Source organism: Eutrigla gurnardus (genome assembly GCF_963514095.1).
Source record: "Eutrigla gurnardus genome assembly, chromosome: 19".
Lineage (NCBI taxonomy): Eukaryota > Metazoa > Chordata > Actinopteri > Perciformes > Triglidae > Eutrigla > Eutrigla gurnardus.
In genome coordinates, this window is record NC_139930.1 from 9,419,907 (window position 1) to 9,446,805 (window position 26,899).

Consider the following 26,899-nt stretch of genomic DNA (forward strand, 5'->3'; position numbering starts at 1 on the left):
GTTGAGCGCATCTGATTCAAATGCGTCCCCCAGACAACCGTGGTCACGTGATTTAAATTCCGTTCTCTTCCTTTTCCGGTTACGTGTTGCTTATTTTTTTTCACGTTTTCTAAATCTGAACGTACTTTTCTTTTATGTTATTTACACAAACGAACAATTTTACTCATGTTTACATGCCCCCCCCCCCCCAACAAAAAAAAAACAAGAACTGTGCTGATTTACTGTAAATCGGAAGTCGGAAGTAGTCACATTTAAACCCTAGAAAACATTAATTTTTGTTTCGTAATGAGGAAAGACTGTACGATTTCGATTATGTATTGTTTCATTTAGAAGTTTCTGACTTTTTCCCCCTAAACAGTTATTATGCTCTATCGTGCATTTATATTTTGTCATCGGGGGATCAATATGTGCCACTCTTTACCCGCAAAACTCAAAATGCTATTAAAATCAAGTTCGATGGTTCAGTCATGTAGTCATGAATAGGCTGTTGCTTGTCACTGTGGGATTTTATTATTATTATTATTATTATTATTATTATTATTATTATTATTATTATTATTATTATTATTATTATTATATACGAGATAGATAGCTAAATGGTCAGTTTTTTAAGTCATCAGCTTCTTCTTTGGGGCCATAGAGGTCTGACCCCTATAACCCCGAGATTATGCCCTGGGCCGCGACCTGTTCAGTAATCCATCCATGTGTAATGGTCTCCAACAATGAGGACTGTTGATTTCACTGAACAGTGAGGACAAACGTCTCAGTGGGTAGCTGGAACGTACGAGCTACCATGAAGGCAACACATCCTCTCCGGCTTGTTTTGTTGGCTCCACAGACAGCACGGCTGCGTTTAGCGATTACATGAATATTGATTTATATGAGCAACGACGAGGTGGAAGCTACGGCCCGTCTACTTAGTGGAGGAAGACGCTTTACTGTTTTGAAATAGCCTGAAATAATATGTGGCTTTACTCCAACACTCCTGCCTTCCAATCAGAGGATCACACTTTCCGTGACGTCCACCGGAAAAGACAGGACGCAAACGCACCACGTAAAACAAAACAGATGCCACCACAAATCAGCGACAGAGGACGTCAACGATATTAGCCAGCAGTGTGCTCCCAGGCGGAGTGGAGTCGATGTTTGTGTGAGGAGACTGAAGAGAACGGCACAAACAACGGTTTACCTAGACGGCCCTAGTAAGTTAACGCCAACATTAACGTGACGCTAGTTATTCAGTCAAGCCAGAAAAGTTTCAAGAAAAACCAACGTTTCTCAGACAGAAGGTAAGTTGTCCGACGTTAGCGAAACCGTAGCCTACTAGCATTAGCTGTTGTTTGGGAAGTTTCCGAAGTGAACAGTGAAACACAAACAGAGAGACGACGTTTAAGTAAATATTTTTAGCTTTATGTGCGCGTGAGCCCCGACGTTACTGTTCATTCGACTTCGTTAGCTAGCGAGGATTAGGTTAACACGTGTCGCTCAAAACTTTTATCAAACTGCGAGGTTGGAGCTTTAAACATAAATCAAACACAATATAGGCATTTTATATCGGCTATTAAATCGTTAACATCACAAAAACATCGTTAATAGGTTTGGCCTGTCCACCAATTAAACATTAAGACGTGTGTGACTTTGCAAAATGATTAATCTTCCATCAGCACCACAAGCGTATACTTGACTGTTTTTTACGATTATTTGATGTTATTTCTTAGCAGTTTCGACTCAACGGTCATTTCTCATGTTAATACCCGCAAAACACTCCGTTATTAGTGATTGTCAATACACTCCGTTCGTCTGTGCTGGTAACAAAAACAAAAGAACAGACAAAGCCACAGTGCTAACAGTTTTCTGATAGCTAACCTCTAGCATGCTAGCATTAGCAAGATCACGAGAATCTGCTCACACGGCTGTCGGGGCTAACTACCGCTAGCACACGAGCAACTGGACTAAACCATACAGTAATAAACTGCGCTTATGTTGTCTTTTAACGAGACGCGTGTATAACTCGACTCGGAGGTGACGATGTTCACCCTGCCAGCTGTCGTGTGCCATATTTTATTTGTTGGAAGAAAGGCGTAAACAGCAGCCGTTAGCCTGCTAGCATGACTCAGTGGATTTGTAGAAGTGACACGGCTGTGGCCCGGTGTTTGTCAGGAAGCAACCGTAGCCGACAAACATGGTGATGATTGCTTAAACCACCTCCTAGTGTACGTAGAGATGGGGTTATTGAGCTCGGGTGAGTTGGACGCTGCCAGTACCACTAAATACATGTTTGGGGTCAGTGAGTGATTTTGGCTTTTGTCTCGGTGATAAACGTGCTCGACTGTTTATGCGATCTACAGGTGTTGAGTTTAATCGTATACCCGTGTCCCAATCTGTTCCTGTCTAAACTGAGTCTGTCTTTATAACCTGTTTCCTCCCATGGCTTATACAGCTGATGTGGTCTTTGATGGGGAAACCTACTCTTACACTCGCATGTTAGCTTGATGCCGTCTCTGTTTACAGGGCTCACGAGGCTGCCTATAATTAGATGTGTCCACAGCCTCCTGCATTGAGGTAGCTGGGAGAGTGTGCACCTCTGACATCACGATGTCACATTGCACTTCTGTGACAGGAAGGTCATCATGCACAGGTCCATGTGAGCACTGCAGACTGCAGTTTTGGGGAGAGAAGGAGGACTCTAGTGCAATTGACTTCCCTTTTTGGTTTCCCCATGTTTTGCGAATGATTATGAACTGCCCTCCCCTCAAGTGATAACCTCAACATCCTTTTAATGTAATTATGTGGCTGTTGCAAGTTCAAATTTACTTTGGCTAGAGAGTGTTTGCATACACTCTGTTTTCTGACTTGTAGAAGTAAGTATGTCAATATTGGCTCAAATTCATTTATTTATTTTTTTACATCTAGATGCACCTCCTGCCCTATTTGTGACAAAAAAAATTTGCTATGCAGTATGTATGGTATGACAATCAGATGTGAGTTAAGCTCCAAAAAAGCTTAGAGGCCTGATTATTTACAATATTTTATCACATAATGATTCCCAAGTCAAGAATAAACTTTGATGCTATTGTCTATAATTGGTAAATTGAATCATTGCTGAATCCACGGGGTCGTCTGGTTGTCTGGTCAGGATGGTTTGTTTTTATTACTCCTGAAGGAATAACCAATAACGGAAAGTGGTTCGTGATCAGCGACTGTCTGCACTTTGCTGTTTGATTTTGTGAAAAGTAGAATATAATGTCATGTTAAATACATTATGTAGCTCAGTAGCTAAACAAGCCAAAGTCAGATATGAGCGTTAGTTAAAGGTTGAGTAGGTCATGGTCCTGTCCTCTTCGTTCAGACCTCTGTTCAAAGCTGCTCCCCCAGAACGTTGATGTTTTTTTTGTGATTGTTGCCTGGAATGCATCTGAAGTTTAATTGAATCACAATATCACAGTACTCCCAATTCCAGACAAGGATCTCGGTTTAACAGATTATTGATAAGCTTGAACAACTGACAATTCTTTGTTAGCCACTTCTGGGGATGAGTAAATCTTTGTGCAGTGTGACTCCACTCACTAATGCGTATTCATTCTGGAGGTCTATCATTTCTTAAGGCCAGTTTTCCACCCTCAGTTTTGGATTTCCAAACACTCCAGCATGTGTCCTTGTTTGTGTCTCCAGGTCAGCTCAGCCGGTGGCAGACATCATTATGGCCCAGGAGACCAATCAGAGCCAGGTTCCTATGCCCTGTGCCAATGGCTGTGGTTTCTATGGCAACCCTAGGACTAATGGCATGTGCTCTGTGTGCCACAAGGAGCACCTGTCAAGACAGAACAATGGTGGAGTTGGTTCTTTGAGTGTCGTGGGTAAGACCTGCTGTGTCCATCACGTTGCGATTGTTTTTTTTTTTTTTGCTTCCACGTGTACATTGGACAAAACTCTGAACGTCTGTATCCGACTATAACATGCTGAAATCTCTCTCAGGCAGCAGCAGTGGCTCCACAGTTGATGCTTCTGCCATCCAGAGGTTAGAGGCCACCTTGAACAATGCTGCAGCTGCTGCAGTCGCTGCTGCTGAGGTTGCAGCTGAGGCTGCCGCCTCTGCTGAGGCTGCTGCCAACAACGCTCTCAGGTGAGCGGATCCACCAGGATATGTTATACTGCCTTCAAACAAAGCTTACGAGGTTGCCATTTTAAAGTGGGAAGTTGAGAACACAATATCTACTCCACTTCTAAGGCTGGGTCGTACCAACATGGATTACATTGTTACACCTTTTTAAAATCTGTATACCCTATTGCACCTAACTTTCATAACTATCTTAAATTAAGTATTTGTCCAGTTTTTCCTCAAAGGTTGAGAAATTAGAACTTTTCTTGACTCATCATCACCAAGAGTACCTAACAGACGTTTTAGTGAATGTTTTTATATTAATTTGTCCTATTTATCCTTTGCAGTGGGATTTCTACTGCCATGTCTGTAACACAACAGATGACTGAGATGAGTCTCTCCTGTGAGGAGAAAGGAGCATCGGGGACCAAAGTAGAGCTCACAGAGCCAGGTGGGTTGGATTTAGAGGGTCAGTGTGCTAGTACTTTGATTTGACGATTCACTTCATTATATTGACCAAAATAGATAAGCTTCTGATTATTTTAATTATTAACAAAATGTACCTCAACAATATACAGCATATTAACTATATCATATCTAAATATAATAATTTCTACTCCCTCATTTAGATACACAAGGGTAATGATAGTCTGAGAAATTCTTTATTTTTTTATATGGTGACCAACACCAACATGTGTAGGTTAGTAAGATGGATACTGAGATAAGTGTGTTTCATGTACATCTCCAGTGTTGACTCAGCCCACATCCTCAGCCTCCCATCCCTCCACTGCTGGCAGTGAGCAGTCCAAAGACCAAGAGCCCCCAAAACCCAAGAAGCATCGCTGCTTTATGTGCCGTAAAAAGGTCGGCCTTACAGGTAAGATATGACACCGATAACTGACTTAATATTGCAAGAAAATGTCACCACTCGTCGCAGGTGTGTTCTTTCAAGCTCAAGCTGAAAATTGTCGCTTCCTTTAGGTTAAAAAAACGACAATTTAGTTATTTACAAGATGGAGTCCACAGCAGAATATGAGTAGTGGATAACATTTTTGCATTGGCTGATTTAAAAAAACAAAAACAAAACAAAAACGCAAGTAATCCAACATGATCTTCTGCCGCAAATGTAAAAGTGATGCTGGAGGCAGCAAAGGCCCAACAGGGAGAGCGACAGAGATGAGTTCAGAAGTTATTGATTTCACAGAGCACCCTGGTTGCCGTGGTAGTCTCCCCCCCGTTTCCTGTTTACATCTTCACTGTCAGTCTATCAATAAAGGCAAATATGCCCCAAATCTCTTTTAAGGAGTTATTAGAAAATATCAGCTTTTAAGTTTTCACAGAAGCTGAAGTTCCTTTTTTGTGGTTCCATTTAAAAAATAATTCATCAAAACATTTTGCATGAAAGATCCTGCAGAAGACATCACTTGAGTCTAAATAATGTACTCTTCGTTCACTTTTGAGATATGCCTGTAATTGTAAGTTATTTAAAAAAATGATGAGTTTATAAGGCGGGCATGCCACATGTGTGTCAGGCTGTGTTCACCGTTCGGGATGTTGGGCGGCTGTTAGCAGTTGTTATTGATTTGACTGTCTGTCCTCCTGCCGTTTCAGGTTTTGACTGCCGCTGTGGGAATCTGTTCTGTGGACTTCACCGTTACTCAGATAAGCATAACTGTCCATACGACTACAAAGCTGAAGCTGCTGACAAGATTCGCAAAGAGAACCCTGTAGTTGTTGCTGACAAGATCCAGAGAATATGAAAAGGACTCTCAGTTTGACTTTGAACACTGGGAGCAATCGGCTTAAAAAAATGGACTCGAGCCCAACCTTCTTCCCGAAGGACCCGTTTTGTTTTCCTCGTTTGTTACACATTCAAGACTTTTACCCCAATGCATGGAAGTTCACGTATATTTTCAGCTTTCATTCTTGTTTTTGTGTGCGTTTAACACTTTAGGAGGGGTGTATGTGAGAAGGGGGGGGGGGTTCCATATCTATGGGACGTTTTAGAAGATGTTGGTGGCTGTGCAGGCTGCTTTGTCATCCTCCCGAGATCGCTTGAACTCTGCCTGCAAGGAGCTCGGACACTTGGGCCTGTTTGGACTCTCAGACTTTTACTGCTGTTGGCTGATGGCGCCATCTCAGCCGTGCTTGCTCTCTGCTGGCTTGAGTAGCAAAATGGTTGTCTTTTTCCGTTTTTGGCCTCCTCCTAACTCTGAGAGGTCAGAGTTTAACCCCCTATACCTGTTAGAAATTGCGTCCTGGTAAGTTTTTATCAACCTGAAATGCTTCACTGTGCCACTGGAATCTCATCCACTTTGTCCCCCTGACACACAGCCGGGACATATTGAAAAAGAGACTTCGCCGCTGGCCCTTTCTTGCTGGCTGGCTCATTTTCTTTACCTCCTGCTGTGTGTGCGGCACTAGAAACACAATGTAGTTTGACAGTTAACTTTTTATTTTTCTTCTATTGATGTTGGGCTGATTGCTGTGGCTCGCTCTGCCCTGGATCTAGATAGCAGGCACGGCCACTTCCTGCTTTTTTTAGGTCCTTAAAACCATCCACTGAAGTCACATGACTACACAAGTCACCGGACACTTGTTAAATGTTTGTTTTCCTTTTTTTGTTTTCCAGAAAAGTGGTGTGTATGCTGTGTGTTATCGTATGACAAGTAGCCTAAACGTATATTAATTTTTTGCCTTTGGAAGGGTTTAGCTCCACTAATATTTTCATCTTTTACTTCACTATTGAATGTTTTCCTCTATTTTTAATGTGAGCTGACAAATTCACAACGTTGGGGAGTGTTGGACTGTTGCATACTGTGTATCGAACACAAATGTGTGTGTTTCAGGGAGTAAATGTGGACGGCCGGTGTGTGAGTATCGTATGAGGCTAAGTGGTTGTGTACCGCGGTGACTTAGATCTGTGGTCGTAGGTTATTAATCATTTTTCCATTATTTGATTTTTTTTTTTGTTTTTGGTCTGGCTGCTTAATCAGTGTGTGTTTTTTTTTTTTTACCCTTTTAGTTATGCAAGTTTGTACAAACATCTTTATTTATATACTGCAGTGCGCGTATTCTTCCAATAATAAATAATTAATTGTATGATGTAAATATATTATGTTCACAAATATAAAATCAAGACTTCATGACTCTTCATTTTGATATGCCACTGTGGTCCAGTTTAAAATTAATGTTGATGGGGGGGGTTTAGCTAAGGAGGTAGAGCAGGTTGGCTGGTAACCGCAAGATTGCCGGTTCGATCCCCAGCTCCTCCTAGCTGAGTGCCTGGTGTCCCTGAGCAAGACACCTCACCCTTATTGCTCCTGACGAGCTGGCTGTCGCCCTGCGTGGTTGACTCCACCGTCGGTGTGTGAATGAATGGGTGAATGTCAGTCATTATACTGTAAAGCACTTTGGATAAAAGCGCTGTATAAATGAGGCCATTTATGATAGCTAGGCCTTTTGTTTGTAAACTTTTACGCATATGACTACTTTTTATGCAGTTATTATAGTGCTATTTATCAATCTGTATGTCTTGGTTTGAGTTGGCGAGTGTTGGAGATATCTGAGATGTTTGACTGCTCTCTAATATAATAGGATTAAATGGTGTGCTCAGAGTGCCAAAAAAACATTTGAAAAGCTCAATAGCAACGTCTTTCCAAAAATAACCTGCTGACTCATGATAAACCACATTGTTGTGAGTAGTTACACGCAGGAACTAATTTTACTACTACTACTTTTACTACACCACCCAAACATATCACTGCATAGATAGAGAACACCTACACAAATACAGCTAGCTCACCTAGCAGTGATCTACCTTAGTTACAACTCCGTCGAGGAAGAAGCCGTTCATATTTACACTTCATGCTGGCTTGCTTCCTTCTGCCTGTACCGGTGTACACATTGTACATCAAATGGCCTGGGTAAAACAGCATAGATAGTAGATGACAGGTTATTAGATTTAACCAGCATTTGAGTGTTAAAATAGATTTTGTAAGCACGTAACTAGGTGAACCACAGGTCTGACATTTAAACCCCCTCAGTCTATTTTGCCACAGCTCTGTGTTTCCATGCGACTCTGCAGGGGAAACAGGATCTGCTGCAGCGAGTCTGGCCTCGGGTCACGTTATGACACCCAATGATCTACACGTGCAGATGAAACTCATTCATCAGCAGGGGCAGCACATGGTGTCATGAACACTTCAGTTCCTCAGACTGGCAGCCTACCTCCCCTCCCTTCCTGGTAGAAGTGGTTCCCCAAATAATCTTGTCTTTGTAGAAGTTAATGCTGAGAGCTTCTATCTTCAAAACATTTAGTTATAGTTTTGCTTTTACTTTCAAACTTTCAGTAAAGTATTACCTAACATTCCTCCTACAATGCTGTTGTAGTTGTATTCTCTTGGTGTTACGACTTAGAAATTGTTTTCTCCGGCTGGGTAGGATGCACTAAACTCTGTTGTCACGCACCCTACAGAGTGTGGAGAGCTTGGAAAGGTTGGCTGCCCCCTGCTGTGGTGCACACTATACAGGATGCTAGAGCCCCTTCTACTACAGCTATGCGGGTAGATGGTCTGCTTTTCAGCACTGGTGTGTGGAGAGATCCCAGACCATGTCCCTGGTTTCACGTGTACCTTCAGACATTGATAACAATTTATCCCTGTTAACTGTTTTTGTCTGTGTGACTCCATCACACAAGCCTGCTGGGGGAGAGTTTTATCCTCATCTATGGCTCTTTGGAGGAATGACGGTGGCAGACATCTGTGCAGCAGCAACATAGGTTTTTTTTTGCTTTGCCACCTAGTTTGCCACTTTGCCAGAAGTAGGGGGAGGGGTCATTGACCACCCCAATTTTCTGCCCCTGGCACGGTTCGGCGTCTCAGCTGGTGTTATGCCAGTATTCACGTCATGCACACACGCTTTGTCGCCCTGTAACAGGGCAGCATTTGCTAGACTAGATCCATTAACTTTTAATTGCTCATGCATCTTTCATGGTGCTCATGCATGAAATATTGATTTAGAAACATGTGATGGGTTTTTAGACATGCAGGTGTTTAGAAATACGTGTCAAGATCCCAACATGTCCAGATTTGAAGGAAATGGTGAATTCCTGCTGTTTATTTAGTTATTTTAACCAGAACTAGTTTCCTGTAGCAGGCATCCACAAGACTGCATCACTGAATTTGGTATATAGAGTATATATTTTACAGAGTACATGGAGATGAAGATGGAACGGCCAAAACCTAGAGACCCATTTGACTACGTTTTTCTTTGTTGAAACCTAAATGTTATTCAAAGAAAACCATGATGCATTGATCTACCTGACCAGGCCAATGCCTTTAGAATGCGTGCAGTACAGTGATTCATCCACCAGATGGAGACGTGTGTCAATGGAAACTGGTACAGGGAATTTTGGATGTAGATTGATAAGACTTATAACGATGTAATTTGTGGACTCTCAGCTTTCATAATGTCAAATGGTGGTATATCATAGCTTCAAACTTATATTATACAAAACACTAGCATTGATGTCCACATACTGTATGTAACAATAAGGATCAGGTTATGCTGGATCAGAAAAGGTTGTTCCGCCACAACAGGGCAGACACCGTTGTTTAAATACGGGGATAATCGCACATCAAACAGTATCTCCTGGTTTTTCACATGAAAAGGGACAGAAATACAGGACTTAAGAAAATAGTCCAAAATATGATTCCTGAAGCACACTGGCAACTTAATAACACATATTTTTACATACCAAATGTGAACCCTCATATCCATTACTTTAAAATGATGTTGTCCAAATATTATGATCGTATATGAATAATCACTTTAGGTTTCAGAAACAGTTGGTCCGTTTATACCATCAAATGTGTAATCAGCCCTCTAGCAACATCCAAGAGAGCAATATTAAGCTGCCATATACACTTTTTAAACATATGGACCACCTGTGCCCATATTCTCTGAACAGGTGGGCAGGAATGCAGCAGATGTGTCACCCGAAACACACTCACATGAACACCGGTACAAGTTTAAAAGGGTGTGATCCACGTCTCACCTCTGGGAACTGACAACCATGTAATGGAATCATTTTGGATGTGAAAAAAGATCTCCACTCTATTATTTAATGAGGCTCCTGTATATGAGGTATTTCTCCCTACGTTTTCCAGCTCTGCAAACACGGGTCGCTGCTGTTGCTCTCCGGTGCAGGTTGGCTGACTCCATAGCTGCTACGTTTCTATTGAAAACGTCCAAAACATAACAATACTGCATCTGCAAGGTCATCGCAGTATTTAATGCTTGCCTAATGGGCCTCGCCAAGAGAAACCTAAACCTTCATTAAATCTTTAGGGCGTCTGGTCTTCGTGTGTCTGTGTGGTCTCCAATAACAAGATGAGTGAGAGTGTCTCTCTCGGCGCTGTAGTTGACTTCGTCCTTTGGCCATTTAGGAAAAACAAAGCAGGACACCACACCTTGAAGCCCAATAACAAAAGCTTAGTGAATAGAGCATCACTGAAATGCTTCTTAGGGTCAAGGGCCTGATGTGATCCTCGGGTGTGAGCCACAGATGTATGTCACCACCTCGTATGTAGTCATAAGTAAGCATAAATGCCTCAGCTCTCACCTTTCTGATTGATAAGCCACAGCAGATCACCTTTGGTTTCCAGAATTTACTGCATCTACTACATCTGTTGAGAGCGGGTCACATGCAGCAGTCGTCATAGTGACAGCACTGTTAGATACCTGAGTTGGGTGCTGGCGGGGATCCGAGGCAGAGGAGAGCCGACCTGCTGGTGGGGTAGACCGGGCGAACGCTGCAGAGGACACAGAGGACAGGCGCCTTTTCTTTGTCGTCATGCCGAGAAAAAGAGATACGGCTTCAAACGATGATGGTGAGCTGCAGATTAGAGGAATGATTTGCTTTGTAGATTATAATAATGTGTTGTGCAGCCTGGTTAATTTTAGAAGATAATTTGTGTCATAAAATGTATGAAAGCTTACTACGTACAGACTTTATACAACATTAACTTTTAATGCTCAAGGTGTGGAAAAAACGTGTGGTTTTTGGCCCCGTCATCACAGGTACTACTTTTGTTTCCATTGGTCTCGATGTCAGGCTGAGTTCCTCTGACTAAATTTGTGCACAGCACAGGAAGTTATACTTAAAGCAAGTTCCAGATACTTCCAGGAGTTTAAGGCACACGTCCACATTTGTGGTACGCACATCGGGGACCCAATGTCAGAAACTCAACGGGGAACCTTCTCCATCTTAACTTAGCAACATTGCTTATTAGCACAAAGTGTAGTGTAGTATTGAACGAACTGAAATGTTGACTTGATAGCGTGAGATAAAATGTCTGGCTCATCAAATTGGGAAACAAGTTGAAAAAATATCTACATCTATTGTTTAGAGAAGACAAAAATGTGATTGTGTTGTTTTTATGTGTGTCTTTCCTCAGTTGAGATCGAGATTGACGATGAGTTGAGTGACAGTGATGGTGAGTTGATCAAGCAGCATGTAACAGAACCGATTTAAAAATAATTATTGACTTAATTGTTTGATGACTAGAGCACCAAATGCAGTATGTCATGTGTTTTATATGGTTGAATAGATGGCAGCACCCAGAGGAGACCGAACAGGAGGCAGGGAGCTGCAAGAGGAGGTGCCAAGGGAAGAGGCCGGGGGAAGAAAAAAAACAGTGAGGAAGACGACGAGGATGATGAAGAGGAAGCACCCAGGGGACGCAGGGGAGCAAACAAGAAGAAGCCCACCAAGAAACGTGGGGGTGGAGATGATGATGATGATGAGAGTGACGACGAGGCGCCCAAAAGGAAGCGAAAAGGAGCAGCCAATAATAAGAAAGGACGCAAGGCTCAGGACAGTGATGAGGAGGACAGCGATGCGGGGAAGGGGAAGAAGGGGAAGAAGGGAGGCGGGAAGAAAGGAGGGAAGGAGGAGGAGGACAGTAAAGGTAAGAAGGGGGATGCCAAAGGGAAGGACAAGGGGAAGGACAAGGGGAAAGACAAGGACAATGACAAGGACAAGAAGAAGAAGAAGAAAAAGGACAGGTAAGAAGTCAGATAACTAACTTATTTAGTTATTTCAACTCAGGTCTTTAAGTCAAGATCCAAATAACTTAAATGGACAGAATGTGTCCAGAAAATGTCCAGACAATGTGTGTTTAAGAGCATGAGATGTCGTATTTGCTAAGATGTCCTCAGAGTGGCCTACAGGAAAACTCACATAGTTAGAAATGAAATGGAAGATGGAGTTTATTCTCGGTTAAACGTAAAAGCTCAGTAAATTAAATGTTTATCTGCCTATTTGATTTTGATATTTTTGTGTACAAGTGGAAGTTTTGTCTTAATAGAAAGGACAGGGGGTTGCTAAAATCCTGAGGGGTCATCCTCTGGGGAACATGGATATACCCATGTTCCCCATAGGATGAACATGGGTATATCCATGTCAGTAGTTTTCAGTCTATGAAGTTGAAACTTTTGTTCAACTTTCACTCAGCTTTTGAGTGTGGTGTTTGCAGAAAGCCTGTTGATGTTAAAAAGAAAAGGGTTTATCATCTTGGGAGCGTGAACTGTTGACATCCTGACTTTTCTTCTGGCACCACCACATTTTTGTTACATTTTTGGATGGATTGCTCTGAAATTTGGTGCGGATCTCTATGGTGTCCAGTGGATGAATCCTAAGGACCTTGGTTTAAATTTTTCTAACGCACCACAGCTCACAGTTTAAATTCCTCCAATACTTTGTTGTATACTGAATACCTATAATGGCATTCCCATCAGCCTCAGCTGTACTTTGTTTAAATTAGCACGTTATCATGCTAGCGCGCTAAAATTAGGTAGTTACCAAGCAAAACAAGCAAGGCTGCAGACTTTCAATTTTTCTCTGGTTGATATAAATCATTTCTGGCCTGAAGCAGCGAAAGTAATTGACAGTCCCTCCCTCCCTTCTCCATCTCCGTCTGCCTTTTTCCCTCCAGTTCATCTGATTCCGACTCAGATGAGGATGAGGAGGAGTCCATGTCGGAGGGAGAGATGGCCCGGCTGATGGAGGAGGTGGAGGAGAAGAAGAAACTGATCGCCACCATCAGGAACAAGCCATGGAGGATGAAGCGGAGGCTCGTACACCTCAAGTAATCTCCTGAACCCTGTTTTCCAGCTTGAGATACAGTTTCTTCACCGTAGCCAAAAATGAATCATCCCTTTTAATTCAGTTTGTAGGTGGAATACTTTATCTGTCAGCACATATTAACATATTTGTTTTATAAATGAAATCTTCATCTTATGTCAAAGAGGAATATCCATAAGTGAAAATGAAAAAAAACAAAAAAACAAGACAATTAGCATGTGTTCAATGATCATTTCTGCTTGAAATTTTACATTAGAAATGCTTTACAGTGACACAACTTTGCCTCTGAAGCTATAAATATGCACTTCATATGTTTGTAATCATCTTTCATGTGAAAAAATTGCTATGAAAAAAATAAATACAGCTCATTCTAGTGAACATTTATCTTGTTTCTTCACAGGGAGGCTCAAGAATTTGTGGATAAGTTTGAAGGCGCTTTGGGCAAAGGAAAAGGCAGGAAGTGGTTCGCCTACAAAGTGATGATGACAAAGGTTAGGCACAAAATGCAAACTTTCTATCTTTTCTATCTGTATGTTTTCCTTCTGTAATTTTTAAAGTTGTTTTTTTAATCCCAGAAATGGATCAAGTTCCAGAGGGATTTTGAGAATTTCAGGACAGCTTGTATCCCCTGGGAGAGGAAAATCAAAGAGGTGGAGAGTAAGTTGCGTTTACAACACAAAGCAGTGTTTACCAGCTGAACAGCGACTCCTAGTGGACAGATGCTGATCTTATATATCTCCTCAATGTCCTCAGGTCACTTTGGTTCATCTGTGGCATCTTACTTTATCTTCCTGCGCTGGATGTACGGCATGAACCTTGTCCTTTTTGGGTTCACCTTTGGACTGGTGGTCATCCCCGAGGTGAAATGATGTCCTAAGTAATTCAAAAGATGACACACCCTAAGCTTGCTTTATTTTCATGGGCAGGTTTTTCCCGTGCCTTGATGGCCGGACGATATTTGAAATTCATCAAATTCAATGTTTCTACTAATTATCCAGGTTTTGATGGGCCTTCCCTATGGGTCCATTCCCAGGAAGACTGTACCTCGAGCAGACCAGGACACGGCTCAAGACTACTCTGTCCTCATGGACTTCAACGTGAGTTTAATATATAATAATGATATAAATATGCCCAACCCTCACTGGGTTCAATGCATACGTTTTCAAATGATCACTTAAATCACTTAACCTATAAATTAGGTTTGTACCTACTAGATCAATCCAAGCAAATCCAACATTTTTACTTCTTCTTGCCTTTTTCAAGAAAAAGTTAGCAAACTTGAACACATCAATAACAAACAAGCACTTAATTTGATCAGAATCAACTTAATTTGGCTTATTTTAGCTTAAAGTAAGCCTACACATACAAGGCACAATCCACTTCACAGAAATAGAAGTGCATATTATGATGATACAGTCAATAAAATAAAAGAAGTAATAATTATGTAAAGATATATTTTTCCACTTTCTCCAAAACGCACAGCTCAAACAATCTGTTTTGCTCCTGAATAATTTTTTAATCTGTCAACCACAAGATTTGTTTTGCTCTTTTTATTTGACCTTTAATTACCTAGAGATGTAAATTGAAGGAAATAAGCGCCTCTTCTTTTCTTAGGGCTACTGCAAATATTCCGTCCTCTTCTACGGATATTACAACGACCAGAGGACCATCGGCCTGCTGAAGTTCAGGCTGCCTCTGTCCTACCTCATGGTTGGGATCGGCACCTTCGGCTACAGCCTGATGGTTGTGATCCGCACGTGAGTCTGAAGCAGCAGCCGGCTTGGGGGACTTCATACGTTGCTTTTTTATTAATTTACTGCATCAACCAGGCTTTTTAAGCTGCTCCTCATTATCTTAGTCCTGCCGTGAGAAAATCATCAAGCTCCAGTTTTGATTATAAGAAACATTTGAGTTGGATACACTTTGCTGTCAGTTTTGACTTCATTTCATATCATTCATATCCAGGTTTCCCGCCTGCACGCTCATTAGGAAGGCTGTTTTGTGTTTTTCAGAATGGCCAACAACGCTGATGTCGGCGGTGGAGACGGGGACGAAGGAGAGTTCACATTTGCTTGGAAGATGTTCACCAGCTGGGATTACCTCATAGGCAACTCGGAGACTGCTGACAACAAATACGCCTCCATCACCACCAGCTTCAAGGTAACCAACGGCAACCGTTTTACGAGAAACGCAATGCCTGTGTGCCATGCTTTCCAACACCGGTAGTTCCATTTGAGCTGACCGCTACACCGCTAATGGCTGTACATCCTTTGTGTTCCTGTTTCCTGACAAGAACAGGAGTCCATCGTGGATGAGCAGGAGAACCAGAAGGACGAGAATATTCACCTGCGGCGCTTCCTCAGAGTCCTGGCGAACGTCATGATCACCTGCAGCCTCGGCGGCAGCGGGTACCTCATCTACTTCGTGGTGAAGAGGTCCCAAGACTTCGCCAACAGGGACGACCTCAGCTGGTACGAGAAGAACGAGGTAACGTTACAACATTCGACACGAGACTTTCCATCGTCACACGCCACTGACACAAAGACAAATAAAAGGATTTGACGTGAAGGTGTTATTTGTGATTGGGTTTGTTTCGGACAGTTGGAGATCATCATGTCTCTGCTGGGTCTGGTGTGTCCTCCTCTGTTTGAGACCATCGCTGAGCTGGAGGACTACCATCCTCGAATCGCCCTCAAGTGGCAGCTCGGACGCATTTTTGCCCTCTTCCTGGGAAACCTGTACACCTTTCTGTTCGCCCTGTTTGATGAGGTCAACACCAAGGTACAGTACCACTGTTTTGTGTGTGTGTGTGTTGTCCAGTTTGCATACAGATATGTCTACCATTTACATTGTTTTAATATCTGTGATCTTTTGAAGTCAGATGACTTCTCATGTAGTTTCACTTTGTGCCTGGTAGCTGGAAGAAGAGGAGTCCATTAAGAACGCCAGCATCTGGGCCATGAAGGAGTACTACGCCAACTACACCCGTTTACTCAACAACACCGATGCCACGCCTCCCCCTATGAGCCCTGCTGATGTCATCAGAGGACCCTGCTGGGAGACCGCCGTCGGCATTGTAATAAAAATAAACACTGGTTTGCTTTACACTGAAACACAAGCCTCAAGTTTTCCTAAATGATTCACTTCATTACATAATGATATATTCACTGTTGTTATACTTAGGTGTTAAAGGCTTATTTGCAAACAACAATCTGAGAAATTCCGCAATTTCCTTGAGTCACCTGTAAAATATACCTGTATTTCAGGTTCAGCTTGGCTCTTCTCTCAGACCAAAGCATCAGCTGATTTTCAAATACCTAAACATTTTTAATTCCAACAAAAGTTATTCTCCGACTTCCTGTTACAAATTTAAATCGTATCACTAAACCTGTAATATATTGACAGATTCCTCGTGTCCCTTGTGTGTGTGTTGTTCCAGGAGTTTGTGAAGCTGACCGTGTCGGACATCCAGGTGTCCTACCTGACCATCCTGATTGGAGACTTTGCTAGAGCTGTCATCGTTCGCTTCCTGAACTACTGCTGGTGCTGGGACCTGGAGGCTGGATTTGTGAGTCTGACTGCTTTTAATTTGGATGGTTTACTCAGGGCGTGTTTGAAACAGTGAGTTCAGTTCCAGCTGCGATAGAGCAGCTCCAACATTTCAGTTCTGTATTCATTGTGAGACAACGGTGTCCACTGTGTTCTATTCACATATTCACTTACTGTATAATATGCACAGCCTTTTAATTTAGGTGTAGAAATCAGCATTGATCCTCACAGCAACTTGCTAATTTGTAGTCTTTATGCTTTGTATTAGACATTTTTCACTTTGTGACTTGTTATATTAGTACAAGCACAAATGTTAATGGTGGTTCAGTCCCATTGTGGGTTCCAGTTCTGCTGACCTGGGGACAAATTTAACCGCTGTGTTAAACTGCAAGCTTAACTCCATTATTAGTATAGCTTTCTGTTAATTCTCTGTATGTCACCTCTGTTCACTTTCAGCCGTCATATGGAGAGTTTGACATCAGTGGCAACGTACTTGGATTGGTCTTCAATCAAGGGATGATCTGGTACGCACTTTGTTTTACACATAACACACACACACACACACACACACACATACACACACACACACACACACACACACACACACACACACACACACACACACTATTTAAAAGAATATCACAAGTTTCGTACTTGGCAGTGTAATCCATTAAACAGGTTTTCCTTTCCTATTTGATGAGTTGTTACACATCCTCTGATCACATGACATGCTGTACCTCAGGATGGGTGCGTTTTATGCTCCCGGGCTGGTCGGCATCAACGTGCTTCGCCTCCTCAGCTCCATGTACTATCAGTGTTGGGCCGTCATGGCCACCAACGTCCCCCACGAGAGAGTCTTCAAGGCCTCCAAGTCCAACAACTTCTACATGGGTCTGCTCCTCCTCATCCTCTTCCTCAGCCTGTTACCTGTCGTCTACACCATCATGACCCTGCCGCCTTCGTTTGACTGCGGACCCTTCAGGTAACAGCCAGCACATAAATAACCCTTAAGAGCTTAGTGAGAAATGAGCTTGTGTAAATACTCACCCACGCGTCTCTCATGTTTGCAGTGGGAAGGCGAAGATGTTTGATGTGATAATGGAGACGATAGACCTGGACCTGCCAGCCTTCTTGGGGACGCTTTTCAGCTATGCAGCCAACCCAGGCCTCATCATACCAGCTGTGCTGCTCATGGTGTGAGTGTAGAGGAGACATAATGGATCACACACACACACACACACACACACATCTTTGTGTACATCTTTGCAGTCGCTGAAAAACAAGAAATCCCGTCATTTCTCCTTCACAGCCTGGCCATCTATTATCTGAACTCGGTGTCTGAGGCCTATCAGAACTCTAACATGGAGCTGAAGAAGAAGATGCAGATGGTGAGTGGAGGATGCAAAAACCCTTCTGATAACAACGCAGTGCAGTTTACAATGTTGTCCAAAGTACTTTTAACCATACTAGCGTGGCTCAAGGCACATGGTAAACATCTACCTGCTAAACATCAACATGTTGACATTGTCAGTATGAGCGTTTTAGCATGCTATATATTTTTGACTCAATCTCACATACTGGCAGGTCGGACCTAAACACTACCGTGACCAGCTGTTTTAGAAAACATCCTTTTTAAAAATCTAACTTTATGAACTGTTTTTGAGGCTTACACCAGTAGGGATGACAGACAGGGAAGGGAAGTCAAAAAGAACATTGTTTGTTTTGGTCTTTTCATGGGATTTCTTATCCCCTTTTGACAGTTTAAGCAGTTTCATTCCTCCTAATTATTTATTCTCCCTTCCTGAATGTCTTCCCCACTTTTTTCTGTCCTTCACCTCTCTGTGTCCCTCCGTCTCCGTCTGTCCAGGCTCGGGATGAAGAGAAGAACCGGAGGAACAACACGGACAGCACCAACCAGGTCATGAAAGACCTGGAGGACCTGCTGCCAAACCGATCCCTCATGCCCCCTGCTCCTCCACCTGGTCAGTAACCCCTGAACAGCTGATCGTCCTCTGCAGATAATTAAGACTTAGTATTTTAAAGTGTTAAAATGAATACTGAAAAGTATTGCATCTGTGTGTGTATGTTACTAATCTGTAGTTTATCCTCTATACAATACGATAAAACGCCTTCTGGATCTCAAACACTAATATGTTATTCATGGGTTTGTCCTAAATACTTACAGCTCTGATTTTTGATGCATTCACTTATTGTGATTTTAAAACTGATCTAGAAATCTAGATATTCAGCTGGTTTATCACCGTCTCTGTCTGAACAGAAAAGGCAGCAGAGCCAGAATCCAAGCCAACTAAGACGAAGCCTGGCTCAGCTGGTAAAGACGTGAATCTGCAGAAAGATGTGACTCTGGCATCGCCCAACCCCAACGCTCGAGGGCCAGTGAGCCGGCAACCCAGGCCAAGAGGAACTGGACCGATGCCGGGTGCTGGACCGGGCCGAGGCCGTGGGAGAGGGCCCCCTCCGAGATAACAGTATGAGAAACTCACATTCCTGCAGGCTGTGTTCATCCCTCAGACCATCTCGGCTCATTTCACAGCTGGAGACATAAAGAGGCACAAACTCAAGGTGTTCAGATTGTGGCATTTCAGTTACAAGGACCTTCATTAGCTCTTCATATTTCCTCACTGACATCAATGGTTCAAAGGTTACCAGGGGGTCATTTTTGAAAGTGACAGCTGTTACAGTACAGTTTTGCAACACAGTGCTGTAAAAACCTTGTTTGTCTTGAGCTTATAATTCATGAAGAAAGAGTGTGTTGTGGATCCATGCTTCTGCCCACGAGGGTCTAAAGCTGTGCATTTTAATCTCTGGATGTCTGTTAAAACTGTATATCAGGTCATCTCGGTCAACAGTAAAAACAAAGTTCTAAATCAGTGCTCAATGTATATTTAACTGTAGGTAACCATAGCAACAGCACATCTGATAAGATACGATACAGTGAGATGAAAATCTATGTATTTTCATGTTCATATACTGAATTCTGAAAACTGAATTGTGTGGTCATGTCTGTGCTCAGGCTTTTTTATGTTTTCTGTTCAAATTATACTGACTTTGTAATTCATGGTACGATTCTGACTGTGAATAAAATTTCAAATCTTTTAATAAAATCTTTGTAGCAACACTTTTTATATTTATTTATTTATTTCATTTATTGTATCCTATTTTGTTTTAGATCTCATTTACTTGATTTTAGTTTGCTTATTTGTTTCCCCAACAGTTCCTAACATGTCATGTCTTTAAACAGGAAGTCAATCCAGACACTCCAGAGAAGTCCAGTAAAAATGAGGAAGGAGACCTTTAAAAGCCTTTAATGCTGTTGTCATAATGAGTGAGTCCAGGTCCAGAGTCACGATGGACAATTTTAAAATATTACCAAAATTGATGCAGCAGAACCAGAGATATTCTTTTTTTTATTATTATATGCATTGTTCTTTCCTGTGAACATTTTGTGCACGCCTTACCCACAATGCTCTGTGGCTGACAGTTGGAGATTCTGGAGGGTTATGGTTGTAGCAAATATACCGTATCACCTTCAAGTGACATCACTTGAGTCAATTTATTAGACTTTGTGCAGCTCTCTCTTCATACAACTTTTTTTTTTAATGTATGTAGCAGTAGCTTACTTAGGCAACACCTGTACACACGGTTGTGTCTGTGTGTGAAATCAGTTGAGACCCTTTCAGCAGTTTCAGCTCAAGAGAAAATGTGGATCATCAGGTTATTCAGCAAAAACAACAAAGTGGAGTCTCAGCATTTAGGCGTGTTTGCTTCACCAGCTCCTTTAAACCTGCGGTCTCATTCATCTGAGCTGTCACTGCTCTCTCTCCATGTCTGTGTGTATCAAAGAAGTTGTTTGATTAAAGGTTGAAAGCGCTCACAAATTTACAGTACAAGTCTGTGCAGAAGAGTCACCCAACCTGTCAGAAGCTCCCGAACCTCTGACCGTCACCCGGCAGGAATGTTGTCTTTGAGAGCTGAAAGACGATTGGCTGATCGCGCCTGCAGGTGAAAATAAACCTGTTTGGAGACCGAGATGGGTGGAGCCGCTGCACAGTGAGTTAAATACTGCGACTTGCACCTGACGTCTGCAAACTGGGTGTGAAGACTGCAGCGCAGGTGAGGTTATATCGGATGTCTCACTATGTATAAATATTTAAACCAACTTTTAATTCTCTTTCATTTCTTTTGCTTTCATCTTTGCCCTCTAGAGTTAGTTTGTTTTCTTTGTGGTTATAACTTTCCAGTGGAAGGAAGCATGTCCCTCTTCAAGAGATTCTTCAAAAATGTCATCCATAACAGAGACCCCGACGATGACACCGTCACAGTGAGTATCACGTATCCATGGAAACACTCGTCATGAGGAGAACACACCTGTTGTTGACTAGCTGCAGTTTGGTTTAACATGTGATCGTCCTCCAGTCTTAAGTTTTGCATTAATTGAACAGATATATGGACGTTAATGAAAAGTTAATATTTTCTTCGGTGGTTAAACATTCAAAGTATTTGGATTCCCTATGAATATGATTGTTTTTGATATAAAAAATGACTTACTGTCTGTCAAACCTGGTAGCTCTGCCTGTTATCTTTCCTGATGAAACTTTCAAAAATGATCTGCAGCTTTGAATTGTGGAGCTTTGCAATGAGCTGAGTCAGTAAAACATCTGTGTGTCTGTTGCTCAGGTGAAAGGAAAGCCCAAACCTAAGTATTATGGGACAGTCGTCCCGCATCCCAACTTTGAACCCGGGAAAGATGCTCTCATTCTTCAGCGCGCCATTGAAAGTAAAGGTGCGTGTGCTCACTCGAGTGATCTTAACGGTGTCCTCATGCTGGTAAGGATTGGGTAAAGCTTGTTGCAGATGGTGTATGTGAATAAAGTTGAATAACTCAATTCAAAGCCATTTCCATCACTGGATGCAGATCAGCTGCTCTGGATCATTTTAATGCACTTAGGAGGGTTTTCTTTTAAGACACTAATCTTTTTTTAAGACTCCACTTTTCTTAGGTAGTGGCTGTGCTCTAAGTGCTTCAAAGAAAGTAAGCTAGAGTACAATGTTTCCCTCACAGAGGTGGACGAGGACATGATCGTCGCAATCCTGGTGAAGAGGAGCAACGAGCAGAGGCAGAAGATCAAAGTAGTTTATGAAGCGTCCACCGGGCAGGTGACTGATTCATTTCTCATGAAGATAGAGTTGTGTATGGCCAAATAAATATAAATGTCCAGCAAGCCTCCCTCTGACCTCACTGTGTAAAGGCTTTTATAGATTTGCAACACAAATGAGGTCAAATATTGTGGCAGCAACAAGTCAGTCAAGATCTACTGCATCCGAATTAAAGAGATATAAGTCACCAAAATACAATCACAAGCACACATACAGGCTTCCATTTCCTTCAGCGGTCTGCAGCACTAATCCATTTTTGAAATGCCATGAGTATAATAAACAGAAGTGCCCTCATGCTGTCTTGTTGCTGCTCCCTGCAGAGGCTGGATGAAGCTCTGAAGTCGGTTCTCAGGTCAGATTTAGAGGACATCTCTCTGGCTATGCTCATGGAGCCCGCTCACTTCGATGCCTTCCTGCTCAGGAAAGCCACAAAGGTAAATATCAGCGGTTTATTTACCAAAAATCTGTGTTTCAGACATTTTTGCTGCTGGGGTCCAATTTTTTTTTTTCTTTACGGATAGAGAATGAGTCAGTAATAATCAAATATCATCTCCTGCACACTGTCAGCCTAAACATGTATCAAAAGAACTGTGAATTTGGAGCTGACGGCGTGGAGACGTTCACCAATCTTTCTCAGCAGCATTTACAGACACTTTTTATTCCAGCCACTACTGAGCAGCTGCACTGCACCATCATCAGAATAGACAAATAATATAAAGGACCACATAAATAATGAGAAATACAGCAAATAGGTTTTTTGTTGCTGTTGATAACAACACTTAGTTTGTATTTGTGTCAGAATAGTCCTATAAAACAAATGTTATCCTCCCAGCATTTGCTCTATTCCAACAGGGTTTCGGCACAAACGAGGAGGTCCTGGTGGAGATTCTGGCAACAAGATCAAACCAAGAGATTCGAGATATCAAGAGGGTCTTCAAAGAAGGTTTGGCCTAATTCAATTCAGTCATTCTGTCAGTCGTTGGTGAGCATGCTGAGCTCTTAGTTCCTGAAAGGTTTTTGTGTTTTACATAACATCTTAGGTATTTGCCTGTGCACACAGCAGTAGAACAACACTGAATTCGTCGACGGTGCAGCGCTGTAATCACACAGCCATGATGATTACAAGCCTCTAACCAACAACAACATGATTATTTCTATTATCTTACTGCAGAGTATGTTATCTTTGTGCTGAAACGCTCTTTGTCCCTCAGAGTACCAAACAGAGCTGGAGGAAGTTATTAAGGATGAAACCAGCGGTGACTTCACCTCGGCACTTCTGGCCATGTTGAAAGCAAACAAAGATGAGAGCATGGAAGTCGACCAGGATCTGGCCCAAAGGGATGCAGAGGTAAATTCAGGAAAGTCTACTTTTAAATGGTACCGCTGGCGTCATTTGATATGTTAACGAATCCCACGACAGAAACAAAACAAATAGTACTTAGATATTAAACTTGGGTCACAAGTGCATAGTTTCATCATTTCAAAATAAGACTCAGTCATTTTATAAAACAGCTGGGCACTGTAGTTTTTATGGAACATTACTCAAACAGGAGAAAATAATGTATTTGTTAGGGACTATTTCCAGCAGTGGATTAATACACATTTGGTGCCTTAGTGGGTATTTACAGCAGCAGGACAGTGAATGATGAATTGATTCAAAATAAACCACATTGCGTGTGAACATTCATGGTGATGAAGGTGAAACAGTGTGGCTCTGTGTTTTTTAATAGCTTTTTGGACAAAGGAGGCACAGAGGAAGAAGATATGGTTTTGGGTTCATAACTAATACTTGTTTTCTTTTTAATAATCAGATTTTATTTTATTTTTGAATTTACATATCAACAATAAATATAAGCATACATCAACTAATACTTGTTAGTGGGATTGATTGTTGACAATAAGGAACATACAGAATATCATCGGTTATGTAGAGAATTATATGAACCTGCTGTGGTGTGTTACTGTTTCGTACCTGCAGATTCTGTTTGAAGCCGGTGAGAACACCAAAGGAATCAATGTCTCTGCCTTCATCGACATCCTGACCACGCGGAGCGGGCCGCAGCTCTCCAAGAGTGAGTACTGGAGAAGATGTGTGAATGAGAAGAGTGCACACACACACACACACACACACACACACACACACACACACACCTGGACAAACCGGTGGAACTAGGTGGAACACACCCAGCAGCAAAGCAGGCCTGATTTTTCAAGGATTTTTTGTGCATCAGTTCATTCATTTTAAGAAAAAAAAAAAAGAAAAAAAACAGCGGTGATGAGGTAATAGATTATTTTTTTGAACTCTTTAGATTTATGTATCAAATTTAGGTTTATTTGAGCACACATACAACATGCTGATGCTCCATGCTTCAGGTCGATATTTATTTAAAATATACCTTCTGGTAGTTAATGTCTATAGATCCTTTCAAACCAGATTAAGACTGTTTTTTAATTCCAGAAATGTTTGAGATGTGTGGAATGATCTCATACCTTGACTACCAGCTTTTCTGGAGACACATCTGCTTTCTGTCTGACAAGAAGCCCATTTACCCATATACCTGTTGTTTGTCTGTTTTCTTGTTAGCGTTCCAGCACTACGCTTCCGTCAGTGACGTCACACTGCCTAAAGCCCTGGACATGGAGCTGGGGGGAGACATCGAAGACTGTCTCATTGACATTGGTAAGGAGGGTTCCTTCATCTCTTTCCTGATTTGATAGCATTTGTGTTGCAGGGTGTGATTTAAAAAAAATTGAATTTAATAAAGTGTACAAAACCAAGTTGGAGAATAAAGTGAAGACAAGGATGAAAAAGAGATTAAGCTCCAAAACAAAAAGGCAAATAATTAAACAACACTATATGGAGAAATAAAAGCAATTAATCCCAATCTCATATAGCCTATATATACTGTAGCCTATATATGTTGTCCTGAGGGTGGAGCAAGAAGAAAGGTCAGGGGAAACTAATGCTCAGCAAAATGAATGGGTTTACCAATTAGACTTTGATATTGTTTATGTACAAGTGAAAAATGTGGTGATCCACCAAAAAGCCCCTGAATTTCCACAGAAAATATCATGAACATCTGGCCAGTGGTTGCCGAGATGTGTGACACGATTACTTGCAGATGAGAGAATAGACTGATGAACACTCTCATGCTAAAGAACATTCTGGAAAAAAAGGTTGAACTTTCAATTATCATAGTGTTCCTGTGAAGTCTCAGTCATGCAACATGTGGTATCCAGAAAGAAAACACTGGATGGAGCGCGTCCATAAAGAACAAAGAGACCACGAAAAAACCTTTAAAGCTGAACAAGCAAGTGATGAAACAACAGATTCAAACACCGGATAGACCCAATCCAGCATGTGACACATTGTGGCCTGACACGTGAGATGTCATGAATGTAAATTAACGGTGCATATTGTCAGTGGAAATGTTTGTGTCTTTTTTTGACGTTTAGTGAAATGTTCCTGGAACAAATCGGCTTTCTTCGCTGAGAAGCTCCACAAGGCAACAGAGGTGTGTGTGTGTGTGAATATCTCATTCTCTTTCTCAGTGTGTGTGTGTGTGTGTGTGTGTGTGTGTGTGTGTGTCTGTGTGTGTGTGTGTGTGTGTGTGTGTGTGTGTGTGTGTGTGTGTGTGTGTGTGTGTGTGTGTGTGTGTGTGTGAATGCAGTTTTAATTTTCAGTTTTGCTCGTGTAATAATTTGAACAATGCCTTAATTATCATGGTTGTGTCTTTGAATCTATTTGAAATATGTCAAGTGTTGAAAAGCCTGTATAACATACTGCATTCCTATATAACATGTGAAAAGTACGGAAGAGGATTAGGGCCACATGTTAATTTTTTTTCTTTTCTTTTCTTTAATCTCAGAATTCTGACTTTATTCTCAGAATTCTGACTTTATTCTCAGAATTCAGATTTTTTTTCTCTCAGAATTCTGACTTTATTCTCAGAATTCTGACTTTAATCTCAGAATTCTGACTTTAAAGTCAGAACTCAAAAACAAAATTCACATGTGGCCCTAATCCTCTTCCGTAGAAAAGTGACTTTCCCCATAAATAAATTAGCTTGTCGATGAATCCATGTTTTGCTGATGAATCTCAAATACCAGATTTTGGAGGTCTAGTCAGCATAAATGTTGTCATTCTCTGAAAAACAATTCTTAACTTTAGTGTTATGCAACAAATCATACACAGATGTTGCAAGTGTTGATAAATGTGACGGCTGCATCATACGAATACTGAATGAGAGAACAGTGAGTAGTAAAGCTGCAGAGTGAGGTGATTTGCATACTTTCTACCAATTCAGTGATGGGGCCTCTGCTCCATTCTCACAGGGCCACGGCACATGTGAGGACACGCTGATCAGGGTGCTGGTGAGCCGCTCTGAGGTCGACCTGAAGAAGATTGTGCAGGAATACAGGGCCATGCATGACGTTAGCCTGCAGGAGGCCATACTGGTAAAATAACATTTCAATCATTTCATCAAAATTATGATTATGAGTGATGATGATGATGAGTATTCATGTGAGCATATCTTTCTCTCCGTTTCCCAGATGGACACTAAGGGACATTATGAGACCATCCTGCTCAGTCTGTGTGGACCTTATTGAAATTCTACTGAGGCCACTTCAGTGTAAATGGAGGCCAGCTTCTCCATCGGATCTTTCGAAATGATTAAGAATAACACAATCAATCCGTCAACAATAAAAAAACATCTCATACCATTTCTATCTTTCCTCTTGTTTGGTGTTTCTCCTTTTGCTTTAACACACTTCTTTTCTTTGTTATACTTCGTTATAAGACAGCTAAGTCAGTTTACCAAATCTAAATTTTGAGTATTACCTATAGTCATTTAAAATCTGTGGAACCATAAAATAGCCATTTGAAATTAAATTAAATGAGGAGAAATTACTTCATTAATATG

At 41.7% G+C, this 26,899-nt stretch overlaps 3 protein-coding genes across 5 annotated transcripts; all 3 read left to right on the forward strand.

The window, feature by feature from the left end:
- The first annotated feature begins 1,077 nt into the window (after window positions 1-1,077).
- LOC311029764 (AN1-type zinc finger protein 5-like) lies at window positions 1,078-7,245 on the forward strand. 2 transcript variants are annotated; one of them, XM_084035089.1, is made up of 6 exons: window positions 1,078-1,289; window positions 3,673-3,857; window positions 3,976-4,123; window positions 4,447-4,550; window positions 4,848-4,976; window positions 5,711-7,245. In XM_084035089.1, the coding sequence occupies exons 2-6, from the start codon at window positions 3,701-3,703 to the stop codon at window positions 5,857-5,859; spliced, it is 687 nt and encodes a 228-aa protein (XP_083891215.1). In that variant the 5' UTR covers window positions 1,078-1,289; window positions 3,673-3,700; the 3' UTR covers window positions 5,860-7,245. The 2 variants fall into 2 exon arrangements, with proteins under 2 accessions (XP_083891215.1, XP_083891216.1); XM_084035090.1 differs by having other exon boundaries at window positions 1,088-1,202.
- Window positions 7,246-10,887: 3,642 nt separating this feature from the next.
- Window positions 10,888-19,762, forward strand: tmc2a (transmembrane channel-like 2a). Its single transcript, XM_084035064.1, has 20 exons — window positions 10,888-10,992; window positions 11,560-11,598; window positions 11,713-12,169; window positions 13,099-13,251; window positions 13,648-13,738; window positions 13,823-13,904; window positions 14,001-14,107; window positions 14,246-14,344; window positions 14,862-15,004; window positions 15,260-15,407; window positions 15,546-15,734; window positions 15,849-16,028; window positions 16,165-16,323; window positions 16,687-16,815; window positions 17,253-17,320; window positions 17,539-17,778; window positions 17,867-17,992; window positions 18,106-18,184; window positions 18,664-18,778; window positions 19,075-19,762. The coding sequence occupies exons 1-20, from the start codon at window positions 10,956-10,958 to the stop codon at window positions 19,281-19,283; spliced, it is 2,850 nt and encodes a 949-aa protein (XP_083891190.1). The 5' UTR covers window positions 10,888-10,955; the 3' UTR covers window positions 19,284-19,762.
- Window positions 19,763-20,890: 1,128 nt separating this feature from the next.
- LOC311029623 (annexin A1-like) lies at window positions 20,891-26,688 on the forward strand. 2 transcript variants are annotated; one of them, XM_084034845.1, is made up of 12 exons: window positions 20,894-20,930; window positions 21,023-21,138; window positions 21,495-21,600; window positions 21,880-21,974; window positions 22,295-22,408; window positions 22,827-22,917; window positions 23,186-23,322; window positions 23,953-24,046; window positions 24,559-24,654; window positions 25,431-25,489; window positions 26,310-26,432; window positions 26,529-26,688. In XM_084034845.1, exons 2-12 carry the CDS (start codon window positions 21,070-21,072, stop codon window positions 26,583-26,585), a joined length of 1,041 nt encoding a protein of 346 aa, XP_083890971.1. In that variant the 5' UTR covers window positions 20,894-20,930; window positions 21,023-21,069; the 3' UTR covers window positions 26,586-26,688. The 2 variants fall into 2 exon arrangements, with proteins under 2 accessions (XP_083890972.1, XP_083890971.1); XM_084034846.1 differs by lacking the exons at window positions 26,310-26,432; window positions 26,529-26,688 and adding an exon at window positions 25,659-25,687 and having other exon boundaries at window positions 20,891-20,930; window positions 25,431-25,559.
- Window positions 26,689-26,899: the final 211 nt, after the last annotated feature.

Coding starts and splice junctions, on each gene's coding strand:
- LOC311029764 (XM_084035089.1), top strand. CDS start 3,701: ATGGCCCAGGAGACCAATCAGAGCCAGGTTCCTATGCCCTGTGCCAAT. Junction 3,858..3,975: donor TGGTTCTTTGAGTGTCGTGG/GTAAGACCTGCT, acceptor AATCTCTCTCAG/GCAGCAGCAGTGGCTCCACA. Junction 4,124..4,446: donor GCTGCCAACAACGCTCTCAG/GTGAGCGGATCC, acceptor TATCCTTTGCAG/TGGGATTTCTACTGCCATGT.
- LOC311029623 (XM_084034845.1), top strand. CDS start 21,070: ATGTCCCTCTTCAAGAGATTCTTCAAAAATGTCATCCATAACAGAGAC. Junction 21,139..21,494: donor CCGACGATGACACCGTCACA/GTGAGTATCACG, acceptor TCTGTTGCTCAG/GTGAAAGGAAAGCCCAAACC. Junction 25,490..26,309: donor AGCTCCACAAGGCAACAGAG/GTGTGTGTGTGT, acceptor CCATTCTCACAG/GGCCACGGCACATGTGAGGA.
- tmc2a (XM_084035064.1), top strand. CDS start 10,956: ATGCCGAGAAAAAGAGATACGGCTTCAAACGATGATG. Junction 13,739..13,822: donor ACAAAGTGATGATGACAAAG/GTTAGGCACAAA, acceptor TTTTAATCCCAG/AAATGGATCAAGTTCCAGAG. Junction 15,735..15,848: donor GCTGGTACGAGAAGAACGAG/GTAACGTTACAA, acceptor TGTTTCGGACAG/TTGGAGATCATCATGTCTCT.